Source organism: Drosophila santomea, chromosome 3L (assembly GCF_016746245.2).
Source record: "Drosophila santomea strain STO CAGO 1482 chromosome 3L, Prin_Dsan_1.1, whole genome shotgun sequence".
Taxonomy (NCBI): domain Eukaryota; kingdom Metazoa; phylum Arthropoda; class Insecta; order Diptera; family Drosophilidae; genus Drosophila; species Drosophila santomea.
Window position 1 is genome coordinate 8,069,858 of NC_053018.2, and position 12,174 is coordinate 8,082,031.

The 12,174-nt window shown below is 45.4% G+C and overlaps 3 protein-coding genes across 5 annotated transcripts; 1 reads left to right on the forward strand and 2 right to left on the reverse strand.

Annotated features, from left to right (window-relative positions):
* Positions 1-64: 64 nt before the first annotated feature.
* Positions 65-2,845, reverse strand: LOC120449263. The gene is made up of 7 exons (XM_039631646.1): positions 2,636-2,845; positions 2,397-2,563; positions 2,191-2,325; positions 1,564-2,102; positions 1,414-1,503; positions 1,182-1,351; positions 65-1,111 (listed from the first exon to the last, which is right to left on the reverse strand). Exons 1-7 carry the CDS (start codon positions 2,737-2,739, stop codon positions 274-276), a joined length of 2,043 nt encoding a protein of 680 aa, XP_039487580.1. The 5' UTR covers positions 2,740-2,845; the 3' UTR covers positions 65-273.
* Positions 2,846-3,316: 471 nt separating this feature from the next.
* On the forward strand, positions 3,317-7,129 carry LOC120447563 (translocation protein SEC63 homolog). Its single transcript, XM_039629019.1, has 4 exons — positions 3,317-3,798; positions 4,527-5,236; positions 5,305-6,553; positions 6,618-7,129. The coding sequence occupies exons 1-4, from the start codon at positions 3,675-3,677 to the stop codon at positions 6,794-6,796; spliced, it is 2,262 nt and encodes a 753-aa protein (XP_039484953.1). The 5' UTR covers positions 3,317-3,674; the 3' UTR covers positions 6,797-7,129.
* On the reverse strand, positions 6,714-12,014 carry LOC120447564 (SH3 domain-binding glutamic acid-rich protein homolog). 3 transcript variants are annotated; one of them, XM_039629021.2, is made up of 5 exons: positions 11,635-12,014; positions 10,298-10,735; positions 9,167-9,244; positions 8,891-8,942; positions 7,754-8,834 (listed from the first exon to the last, which is right to left on the reverse strand). In XM_039629021.2, the coding sequence occupies exons 1-5, from the start codon at positions 11,677-11,679 to the stop codon at positions 8,014-8,016; spliced, it is 1,434 nt and encodes a 477-aa protein (XP_039484955.1). In that variant the 5' UTR covers positions 11,680-12,014; the 3' UTR covers positions 7,754-8,013. The 3 variants fall into 3 exon arrangements, with proteins under 3 accessions (XP_039484956.1, XP_039484955.1, XP_039484954.1); XM_039629020.2 differs by having other exon boundaries at positions 7,754-8,837; XM_039629022.2 differs by lacking the exons at positions 7,754-8,834; positions 8,891-8,942 and adding an exon at positions 6,714-7,737 and having other exon boundaries at positions 11,635-12,012.
* Between the last annotated feature and the right edge of the window lie 160 nt (positions 12,015-12,174).

The following is a 12,174-nucleotide window of genomic DNA, read 5'->3' on the forward strand; positions in this document are numbered from 1 at the left end:
TCCCAGGTAGATTAGTGGATGAATCACATATTCTGCTTGAAAACCGGATATTAGACTCGTTACATTAAAATTCTACTGCAGTAGAAAAGAAATCTTTATTTATAAAAACTAATAAATCGTTGTCAATTTGTGCTCCAATTTGAGTAATATATGTCAATAATTATTTGCGTATAAAGATTTGTGCGCATATGTGGGTGGTTACATTTCTATAAAACTAACTTTTCTTTGTGGTAACAACAAGGCAACAATTATCACAAGTCCCAATTCAAACATTTACAAGGGACAAGTGCTGAAGTAGCCGACGCACTTTGCACACCTTTGAAGTAGACCCGGGAACGCATTTGGGTTGAGGGTGAGGAAGTACGCCCTGACGGCACTTAAGATCTCGCCAGTGTGATCCGCAATCACAGAATATGGCATGTTTTCGTAGTTCCTTAAAATCTGCACCAAAATTCGATACAGAACGGACTCCGTTGATATATAGAACTTTAGCACCGAGGTCAGGTTATTCAGCATGGTGTCCATGAAGGTTTGGGTCAGATTCATAATAAAGTCAAAGACTTCTGGTTCAAGGTTATTGGCCATGCCGTTGATTAGATGCTCAAAGCTTTCAGCATTGATTACGTGCTCAAATATGATTGTTCCGTATTTCTCCATTGCGAAAACCACACCTCTCACCACCACGGAGCTCAGCTGTAAGATGAAGACGCCGGCAGCATAAGTACTTGGTTCCGGGCGGGAATGGGATGTGGGCAGCGGTCCGATTAGTCGGGAAACCTGATTAACGCCGTCCAGCTGCAGACGTCCTGACCCCGCATGGCTACCGGGAATGGGCTGACTAACTGTGCCTAGGACATTCGATCCTTGGTTATGCTGTACACTGGCTCGCAGTTCCGCTCCCGTCGTCTGCACCTCGCCATTTAGCAAAAAGCCGGTGCCTTCGGATGCAAATGAGTATCGCACGCCCTCCTGATTCAAGTTTTTGTTGATCTTATAAAGATCATTAAACTCCTGAGGCGACATTTCGTTTACGTTGCGTATAATGTCCAGCTTGCCGACAGAGTTGCCCTTCAACCGAACGGTCTCCTTGGAAGCCTTGTCAAAGGATCGTCTAATGGAAGAAAATTAGTTTTGAAAAACTCTTGTTCAGAACAGAATGCATCTCATTGAACGTTATTCACCTCTGTCTATTAGAAAGATTTCTACGATAGTCGGCAATATTAGCATTGCTTGTCTCACTAATTATGGTAGAAGCCAATTTAAAGTTGTAGACACTGTGCGTGAGCAGCACCAACGATGCGGACAGTTGCAGAACATCCATTCCAGTAATGTCATCACCATCTTTCGCTTTCTGTGGGAAGCAGAGATCATTAGCTTTGATGTTGCAGCTATGGGGATCTTAATCAGACTTGCCAATATCAGATCCAGCACACCGTTGGCCACTCCAGTGCCCGAAACAACGATCGAGGATATGTTCATGCCATTCACAGTCAGTTGGGTGATCTATAACATGATTTTGGGGTAATGTTTAATGCTCTTACGGTGTGGGGGCTAACGACTCACCGCTCCCACTTCGCGTCCGGCATTTGTGGCCGTTGTCAAGGCTGTGGTGGCGCCAGCCGCTCCCAATCCAACAGCTCCAGCAGTCACGCCCAGCCAATGACCACGCGCCTCACGGTCCGTCACATTGATAGACTGCTCGTGTTGGCTGCGATCGACTAACCTGCTGGCAGAACGCGTTGTGGCGTATCCAGCACTGGCCAAACCTACTGCTCCCGCTACGGCCATCACCGGACCGGATACCGGCAGCGTTAGTAGGGCAGCTATAGGCACGCAAGCTGCAAAAAATCCTCCGACTGCCGAACCAGTATCCAGGTAGCCAAGCACCCTTCTGTTGGTGGTCCCCGCCGGCGTTTGGTACTTATCCAAACGTACTTGGTCCCTGACCAGGCGGTAAATACCCCTCTCTGGGGCCACCATCACTCCGGCGGGCAACTCGTTGGTTTGCACATACTGTTCCCAGTTTTGGTAGACCCGGCCCACCTCATCGATAAATAGATTGCAGCAATTCGAGCTATCGCTGCTGGTGCCACTGCTGTCAGCTGAGAAATAAATCAGAGAGTAATAGAAATGCTTATCTTATGTGATGGATCAAAAAACACATATATGTAGGTGCACAGAATTACTCACTGACGCAGCGACGGGCCCGAAAGACTGGGTGCACACTGAAAGCTCTGCAATCCTCGGCGCGATTAACGTCCGTTTCGTCGGTTACCACAATTACGTAAATGATCGCCGTTAGCGATTGACGGTTGGTATATTTTCCTGGCAGACAAATGTGTAGGCAGTTAAGCAAACGAAAAAGTATGCTTTAAAATTATAAAAATCCAACTCACGTTGCTCCCAAACAGCATCGAAAATGATTTGACGGGCCCGCTCATTATCTGCGTTTAACTTCAACCGGATTTTTTTCTTTTCCGGAGTTTCAGTTTGCGGTGGCGGAGAATCACGAATCAGTTCACAGAGTTTTCTTCTCAGCACGTTAGATTGTTCATGGGACAACCTAAAGGGCAAAACGGAAAAAAACCCAACTCAAACACTTTAGCGAACATAAATTCTACTGCGCAGTACTTACAAATCCCAGATTATCTCTTCCGCGTAACCGAGCGACTCTGCAAAGTTTTGCTGCACTTCCCGTGCGGTGCGGTTAACTTGCCGGTTTTCCGTTCTCTCTGCCATTTTTAAGACCTCACCTTTCCGTGGCCACAATTGCGCTGCGAATGGAATGTTACCGGGAAATCACCAGCTTTTATGCGCAAACTTCGATGTCTGCCACACTTATCCCGCGATCTCCATTAAAATACCAAAAAGGCAAGCCAGTAGAAAAGCCCTAAAGCGGTCATACCTTTTGTCTAGTTTAATAATAGCTCTTTACCACTGCCACCATTTTGGCTCATTTTACTTTCAGGTTGAAGTCCTATGAAAAGCTAAAACAACAATTTAATGATAAAATATTTGATTTGTATTCATAGCTGGCACACACCCAAGCTCATGTTGGTTATGGGTCATTGAAATATTATAAAAAACCACCCAAAACTATTTAAAAATACATGTTTATTGAAAATTTGCTGAAAGAAACTTAGCTTGAAAACATTTACATAATACATACATAATACTTGGTATCCTAGCGCTAATTGTAATATATCAATAATCAAGTTCAAAAATTAAATACCGCCAGCCTTGGCAACCCTAAGCATATGGATGCTGCCACTTATCTATCGATTAGCGCGCAATCGAACCGGCTCCGCTCCAGCTACGTCTATCGGTTCCAGCACGAGCCAAACAACCCTACGTGTCAGTCTCATGCGTCGGTGTAAATACAGAGTTTTTTAAGTTCGCGGCTTGCCAATCTCGCGAAATCTTGCAGCATCAGCAGCCGCAGCAGCAACAGCTTCTGCCCCACTCGACTCCAACGCCCGCCGATCGCCGTGTGTCGATTGAAAATCCACGGGGCGCAGCGATTGAAGCGATAACTCCAACGCGACAGCAACATCAGCTGGAGCCGCCGGAGGAAAAGTGCAAGGGAAAGCGGCAGTGAAAGGAACGGAGCCAAAAGGCAGTGCCAGACAAAACATAAAACACAAAATACAAATAACATATAGTCGCTGCCGGAGATGGCGGGTCAAAAGTTCCAGTATGATGAGAGCGGCGGAACGTTTTACTACTTTGTGTTATCGTTCTTGGCGCTAATATTGATACCGACCACCATTTACTATTGGCCACGTAAAAAGAAAGAAGGTAAGTGCCGCTTCCGAGCCGATTTTAATCGCACTCTCTTCGCTCTTGTGTTTTTTTTCTTTTATTTTAATTTTCCACCTGCAGCTGTGCGCGAGTGCGTGTGTGTATGAGTGCTAGTAAGACATAGACATACATGTGATTACCCCGCTCTCGTTCTCTCCACCCACTCTCCTCCCGCCCTCGAGCTCCGCGGCAAATGGACACGTTCCAATAAGTTATTCTAACAACGTCAGCTCATCGTCTTCGTATGGGTGAAAGCTGCGATTACCGCAAGTCGAGCTCTCTTCATTTTCCAATTGGGACAGCGCACTCTACGCTCCGGAAGCGTTTATGCGTAGCGAGAATCGAGATAACTCCACTATCATCGCGATCGATGGAGTGTTCAAGAGCGTGTTACCTTTGACTTATCGCGTTCTTGTTGTATTTCGTGCACTTTGCACACACGCTCGCTGACCAATCGTGTACTCTCTTAAGATTTTCCTCTCGCGAGATTTTCATTTCTGTAACGCTGGCATTCCCGGTAAAAATACAAATTTAATATGCATAGACCTCATCTAATTTTAAGAGTACTTTTAAAGTCACTCACTGTGTCCAAAGATAAAAGGTACTGCTTAAAATATGATTCTATTTATTTGAAATTTAAAGTAAAATATTATTAATATTGTAATATTATCAAATATACATTACACCTGAACTGACCCGATTTTCGTATACGCATGTACTTGCAGATAACAGCAAGCTTAAAGAGGAATGTCAGTGCGCCGACTGCCAGAAAAAGAAGACCATCTTGGCCAATGCCGAGCCGTACAGGGCTCTGACGTCATGGACCATCAAGCTGACCATTGTGCTGGGCTGGGCCCTGTTGCTCTTTCTCACGTACCGCGTCTCACAGTTCGACTACGAGATGGCCAGCTTCGATCCCTTCGAAATTCTGAATGTGCCGCCAACGTCATCGCAGGCCGAGATCAAGAAGGCCTACTATCGGCTGTCCAAGGTGCTGCATCCCGACAAGGAGACGGGTGACGAGAAGTCCTTCATGATGCTGAGCAAAGCGTACCAGGCGCTCACCGACGATGTGGCCAAGGAGAACTACGAGAAGTATGGTAATCCGGATGGACCGGGTGCCATGTCCTTTGGCATCGCCCTGCCCTCGTGGATTGTGGAGAAGGAGAACAGCGTTTGGGTTTTGGGTCTGTACGGCCTGGTCTTCATGGTGGCCATGCCCTCGGCGGTGGGTGTTTGGTGGTACCGATCCATCCGTTTCAGCGGGGACAAGGTGCTGCTGGATACCACTCAGATGTACTTCTACTTTATCCACAAGACACCGCACATGCTGCTTAAGCGGGCTCTTATGGTGCTGGCGGCCAGTTTGGAGTTTGACAAGCGCCACAACTCGCAAGTCCAGGAGCGCCAGTCGGACAACGACGAGGTGCCGGCGGTGAGTGCATTTTCTGGGCATTACCCTACTTTGTGCGGTTACAAATGACACGTCCTTTTCCAATACAGCTCATTCGACAGCTGCCCAACCTGAATGAGAAGTGCAAGGAGCATCCGCTGTGCCGCATGTACTCCATCAAGGCCCGCGCTATCCTGCATGCCCATCTCAGTCGAATGCCCCTTAATCCGGAAACGTTGGAGCGCGATCGTCAGTTTGTGGTGAAAAAGTGCCCGTATTTGGTACAAGAAATGGTCTCCTGCGTCCACCAGCTGGTCATGATGGCCTATGCCCGACGTGTGCCCCGACTGCCCAGCATCGAAACGATTGAAAACTGCATGAAGATGTCACCGATGATTATCCAAGGCCTGTGGGAGTTCAAATCGCCACTGCTGCAGTTGCCCCACCTCACCGAGGACCATCTGTACTTCATGAACAAGAAGAGGCACGTCAAGAACCTGCAGCAATTCGCTCAGCTCAAGCCGGAAGAGAGCCGTCAGCTGCTAAAGAACCTATCGGACTTTGAGTACGAGAACACGATGAAAGTACTGGGCAAGATGCCGCTGATTGACTTCTCCATTCGTTGCGAGGTTATCGACGATGAGAACACCAATGTGGTAACCGCCGGGGCCATAGTTACTGTCACGGTTACGCTGGAGCGCAAGGACATGAAGACGCTCTTCGGGGACACGAAAGCACCTGAGAAGCAGGGCATCAAGGATGAGGCCAACGAAGAGGCTGCCGGTGACGAGGATGAGGCTGCTGCCGCTGCGCCGGTCAAGAAGGCTTCCGCCTGGGCAAAGCCACGTAAAGGTGGAAAGGGAAAGGGTGGTAAGAAACCAGCACAGAACCAGAAAAACCAGAAGAAGGTGCCGGCAAAGGTTGCGGCCACAGCTGCGAACACGGCATCCGAGGATCAAGCGGCGGCGGGTAATTCCGATGCCGAATCGGAGGCCGGAAATGCGGAGGGCAGCGATGTGGAATCGGCTGCTGGCAGTGGCAGCGAGGATGAGGAGAAGGGCAAGAACAACTCCTCGCTGGACGACGACGATGACGAGGAGTGGGAGCGGCTGCAAGCTAAGCTTAACAAGAGGGAGCGTCTCGAGGGCAAGTCTCGGCTGTCGCACACCGTCCACTGCCCCTACTTCCCCGAGGAGAAGCAGGAGTACTGGTGGACCTACATATGCGATCGCAAGTCTCGCACCCTGCTGACGGCGCCCTATCACGTGACCAATCTGGTCGAGAAGGAGGAGATCCAGCTGAAGTTCACTGCGCCGCGCTGGCCAGGCGTCTACACGTTCACCGTTTGCCTGAGATCGGGTGAGTTGAGCTGGAAGAGATCCGTTTGAATTATACCTTTATTGAATTGTTCTCACTGTTTCAGACTCCTATTTGGGCATGGACCAGCAGCAGGAGCTTAAACTGGATGTGCAGAAGGCGCCCGCACCACCGACAGATCATCCTCAGTGGGATCTGAGCGAATCGGAGCCGGAGCACACCGACCAGCAGGAGAACCTCAGCGACTACACCACAGATACGTCCGATGAGGAGGACAGCGACTAGATCTAGATGGACAGAGCGACGGAAGGCTGGACGTCCCGAATCCGAAGAACCCCCAATCAACCTCCACTCTATTTCTGTGGGAGGAAAGAGACGCCTCTTTGTTTTCCTTTTAGTAAATGAGTTTCGCGTGGCGGCGGAGGCACACCAATGCGACCCTTCCTTCGCATTTTTACTAGTTTTGTAATGGAAAAGACCCCGAACTAGTGCGTAAATAACTATAACTTCATTTTACCGTGTACTGTACTAAACATAATTATAATGTACTGTATATTTAATTATTTGGATACAAGAACTAAAAGTGAGACACGTAAATACAAAAGTCTATTGATATTACTACTCTTTTGTTGTGTTATAAACTGAAAAAGAAAACCCACGGGCTTGTTACGGCTTTCACTAATTTTAATGCTGAATCAACTTAAATTTACTGAACATTTGCTGAATTTGTTGTTTAACATTTTATTCATTTAAATAGATAGCATCACAATTACTTTAATTTAAACCATTCAAGTTATTCATTATTTGTTCTATTGTTAATATCATAAACAACGCATAATCTTTAACGATTTTTAAGTTGACTGTTTTATTACATTTTTGGTAAACTTTAAGCAAATTTAATTGTTTGTAGCTTTTAAAAGTTTTTATTATTTCGGAGCAAAAGAAAATTCATTTTGTAATAAAGTAAAAACCGTTGTATCATTGCTACAGCAACGAAATATAAAATAATAATTAAGCATAAACAGGTGAGAAGTGCAACAAGCCCGAATAGTTTGTAAAAGTCATAATATAAATTAAATCGAAGCTGGCGCTGCCTCTGCCGGCGTTAGCGTCGACGCCTACTGCGCAGCCGCTGACCGCTCGCTGTCCAATAAGAGATCCGATTGGGAATCTGAAGTCTTCTTAGCTGCTGCTGGTGCTGCTGCTGTTGTTGTCGCTGGTAACTTCTTGCGTTGTTGTTATTGTAGACAGGAGCGAAAGGGGTAGAAATTGTAAATAAAAGTCACAAAATGGCCTAAACTAGGGTTCATTACCCGTCACCAGACTCGATATTAGTGGGTTCTTGTTTCTATTTACAAAACAGTTTCTTTTAATTATTTGGCTAAATGTGCGTTTTTATGTGCGAGTGCGAGTGTGTGTGTGTGTGAGTTTGTGCATTGGTATTGGTGATGCGGATGTCAGTGGGTTTCTGTTGTCGTTTACTCGATTTTGGTAGCTTTTGCTTATTCGTCTTCTTCGCTTTCTTCGGAAGAGGAACTCTCCTCAGCCGGTTTGCTTTCTTCATTTTCGGGCGTGTCTTCTGCCTTCTCCTCTGCTGCGGGTTTTTCTTTCTCGGTGGCTTCTGTTGAAGCCTCCTCCTCTTTGGTTTCATCTGCAGACTTTTCTGCCGCACTTACTTCCTCGGGCTTTTCTTGGGTCTGATTTTCCTCTGATTTTTGTTCCTCTTCGTCTTTGGTAGTTGCAACCTCAGTTACTTCAGTACTTTCAACTTCCTCGGACTCTTTGGTGTTGTCAGTTTCCTCCACTTTATCTTCAACTTCCACCGATTTTTCAGCCTTCTCATCTTCGGTACTATCACTATCCGCCTCGTCGGGCTTTTCTGTTACAGTTTCCTCAGATTTTCCTTGAACATCCTCGTCTTTCTCATCCTCGTTGACTTTGCTGCTCTCAGTTTCCTCAGATTTTTCATCGTCGTCATCCTTGGTGCTTTCTGCCCCTGATTTTTCAGCGACATCAACATCCTCGGACTTTTCTTCATTGGTGGCCTCCACCTCTGACTTTTCGGTAGTGTCCACATCCTCCGATGTTTCTGTGCTCTCATTCTCCGCTAATTTATCTTTAACATCCTCGGACTTCGCATCCTTATCAACTTTAGCATCCTCGGATTCCGCATCCTTATCATCTTTATCATTCTCGGATTTTTCATCCTTATCATCTGCAACATCCTCATCACCATTTACAACCTCATCATCTTTGGTACCCTCAACCTCTGATTCTTCCGTGGTAGCCACTTTCTCGGATTCCTCCTGCTTCTCACCTTCAGCTTCTTTACGGGGTAGAAATGTTGATTAGAGTCTTGGGACAATCTTCCTACTTTACCTGCAGTTTCCTCCTCCTCCTTTTTCTTATCCCCAGATTCTTCGGTTTCAGTCTTTTTGTGGGTGGTGGGATTAGGCGTGCGAATGTTTGTGGTTTGTTGATGGGTGGATTTTGTATATTTTTTTGGGGGAAGGAAAGTGGAAGTTGTATTTACAAGAACTGATCTCTACAATCGCTGGGCTACTACGGTGCAAGATCATGCCTTTGTTAGCTCATACAAGCTCTAAAACTCTAGAGTTATGGTTGGGTCATGCAGGATCTATCTATCTAGTTTACCTTTTGCTCGGCACTATCTTCGGCGTCTTCAGCCTCGCCCTTTGAATTCTCCTTGTCCTCGCCGTCAGCGTCTTCGTTCTTTGGAGAATCACTCACACTTGTTAATAATGCTTTTCATTACGAAACTAAAGTCGGTCTTTAGAGCAACAAAAGTGCTCAAGAATATTGCAGTTCATAATCTTTCTTGCAAAGAGCTACCTAAAGACCAGCTTTGTAAAACCTCTATAGACATTTGCTAGTAGAAAAGGCGTTGAGTGAGTTTAGTTGTCACATTCTCTTTGTTAAACTAGCTGTTGAGTTAATGATGTGGTGTGTTAGGGTTTAAGTGTGTTGCATAGTGTTAAAAAAACAAGCTTGCGGTTGGTTATAGTTCTTTAGTTAATACAAATATATTTCCTTTTATTACAGGGGCAGCGCTTTTTTATGTTTTAGCATTAACATAACGGCTGCACAATAAGTTTCAGCTCACTACACTAATCCAACTTAGGCTTAAGTGCTGGCGTGTATTCCGAGTCCTTACAGGTGTGTATAAATGGTACATACAAGTTCTTGGATGTAAGTTAATGAATATAAATATTTTGATTAAAATTGTCTTTTCTCCGGCGGCTAACACAATCGAACGCCATTGCTTAAATACGCTCATGAACTTAGCTTAAGAACCGCAGTCGTCATGGGAAGATATCCGATTTCTAGCTCTATAAAGTCCGGGGAATAGCTACCGATGAGGTCTAAAAAAGTCGTTAAAAACTAAGCCGCTTGGGTTTAGTAGGATTATACAAATCTAAGATATCTCATGCTTTTAAAAGTTAGGTTGTAAATTTCCTATAATTTCCAAGGGGTTTCAAGTTGATTGCACTTAATATTATGCAACTATCTTTATAACTACCCAAAACTCCCCGAACCCTATAGGCATAGAAATCGGAGTCGGGTGCCATAAATATGGATATAGAAAGTTGGTAGTTTCGGTGCTGTTAGGTAACATGAGGGGTTATATCTGCTGTTAACTGTGGGGCTTTAGTTTCAAGACGTTGCTGTTGTTAATTCTATTGCTCTGCTGCAGATGATCGCTGGCTGCGTTTGTTGCGTCGTAACAGTTAACGGAAAATACGTGAAAATAGCTCAAGTTCAAACCTCGGCCTTCTCCGCAGCCTCCTCCTCCTCCTTGACACCGCCATCGCCGGCTTCCGGTTTCTTCTCCTCCGCATCTGTAGCCGCCTCCGCTTCTGCCTCCTCCTTCTTGGCATCGCCGTTCTCCTGCTTCAGTTCGATTTGGGCGGTGCTAACCGCCGTGGTGTCGGCGGGTGCCAGTTTGAGGAACACCTCCAGGGTGTCGATCTCGTTGGCCATGTCGAAGGCGTCGTAGTCGCCGCAGTACTCTTCGTCGTTGAAAAGCTGCGGAGGAAGCGGATGACGGGGCTCTGGATCGCTGACCGTGCCGCCGTTGCTCGTCGATTTGTTCTGCATTAGCTCCTTCTCGGATTCCTTGCCGGGCTCCGTGATGTCCACCGTGTCGTATTTGATGTTCTTGCTGTCCAGGATCATCAGAACGCGCTGCTGGCGTTTCTTCACCTGAAATCAAATTCGGAGTGTCAGTAAATGCACTTATTTGCACAAATTGATTTAAAAGTAATGTATATTAAAAGAAAATTATCACATAGTTTTGTTCAGTGTAACTACCTTTAACAACACTGTTAATTACAGCGATGACAAATCGCTAATGAAATGTTACCGGCAAGCCCAAACGCACACAAGCACACGCAAAGCCAACTCCCCGGCAATATAAACATACATACGTACAAACAACGCGAGTACCTCACGATATGATAAAGCTAATTAAAATGGTTTGTTGCACCCCAGCAGTTATCATACGATAAGAATATGTAAGTGTTTTCCTACGATTTTTTAACGTGTACATAGACAGGACAAAAACGACTATTGTGAACCGTACAATGACCGTTATGTTTTTGTTCTTATTGGGAGAGGAATAACTTTGCCAATTGAACAAAGGCACCGAAAGAGAGAGGGGTAAGTGAATCACCATCACGCATGCACACACAGACACACGCACACACGCACCCACGCAACTGCGATCAATGGAAATCCCTCTCTTCCATGAACAATTTACAGTTCACAGTGGAATGAGCTTATATGGGCAATGAAATGTATGTTTGTTCTGCTTCTTGCCACCACTAACACTCGCACACAAGCACACTCACGAAAATACCCACTTGTTTTTCTTTGACTGTACAGCCATACAAACTTACATACCACACACTATATCATCACCATTGTCCAAGGCACGTACATACATGCACGAAACGCAGCAGAAGAAATAGAATTTGCAATGCGTTCGTCACCACTTTGGTTTTGTTCTTTTCTTTTTATCTGTTTGCTGCTAATAACAGGGCCAAACATTCCAATAACATGACACTATTTCGGTCTTAAGCCCACCACGCCCACAAACTCACCTCCTTATTGCCGGACATGCCGCTGACGTAGACTTTCAAGACCATTTTCGCAGATAACTGTGTCCTCGCAACGCAAATGAAATAATAATTTTCGACTAAAATCCGCTGGTTACTTTCACGGCGATTAAAAATATTTTTAGATCTTTTCTTTTCCTGCTTTCTTCCGTCCTGCGCCCCTACGTAATGTTTTTCCACTGGTGACGAAGGCACACGCACTGGGCAAGGTCGATGGTTTTATTGGTTGTTAAAACGGCGAAGACGCGGACACAAAATTGCTTGACGACGCTTATAAAAGTGCAAAAATATTTAATATCAGGAGTGGAAAATATTTCCTACTTTGTCGTTGAACCGAATGGTGTGACCGCGGTTCAATGGCTATATAAAACCTTCCGGCTTATCAAATATACTAAATTTACTTTTTGAAATACTTTAAGCCTTTTTCTTAAGCGATTTCTTAAAATATTTATTAATAACACTATAAGTTAATTAATTGCATCCATGTAAAGTTCTGACTTTTTTACGCTTTGGGATGTATGAGCG

Excerpts from the sequence above, each read along its gene's own strand:
- LOC120449263 (XM_039631646.1), bottom strand. The coding sequence starts at position 2,739 with ATGGCAGAGAGAACGGAAAACCGGCAAGTTAACCGCACCGCACGGGAA. Across the intron at positions 2,103-2,190 it reads TCGGGCCCGTCGCTGCGTCA|CTGACAGCAGTGGCACCAGC; the intron begins GTGAGTAATTCT and ends TTTATTTCTCAG. Across the intron at positions 1,504-1,563 it reads CCGGACGCGAAGTGGGAGCG|ATCACCCAACTGACTGTGAA; the intron begins GTGAGTCGTTAG and ends ATCATGTTATAG.
- LOC120447563 (XM_039629019.1), top strand. The coding sequence starts at position 3,675 with ATGGCGGGTCAAAAGTTCCAGTATGATGAGAGCGGCGGAACGTTTTAC. Across the intron at positions 3,799-4,526 it reads GCCACGTAAAAAGAAAGAAG|ATAACAGCAAGCTTAAAGAG; the intron begins GTAAGTGCCGCT and ends ATGTACTTGCAG. Across the intron at positions 5,237-5,304 it reads ACAACGACGAGGTGCCGGCG|CTCATTCGACAGCTGCCCAA; the intron begins GTGAGTGCATTT and ends TTTCCAATACAG.
- LOC120447564 (XM_039629020.2), bottom strand. The coding sequence starts at position 11,679 with ATGGTCTTGAAAGTCTACGTCAGCGGCATGTCCGGCAATAAGGAG. Across the intron at positions 10,736-11,634 it reads GCATGTCCGGCAATAAGGAG|GTGAAGAAACGCCAGCAGCG; the intron begins GTGAGTTTGTGG and ends ATTTGATTTCAG. Across the intron at positions 9,245-10,297 it reads AGGCTGCGGAGAAGGCCGAG|AACGAAGACGCTGACGGCGA; the intron begins GTTTGAACTTGA and ends GATTCTCCAAAG.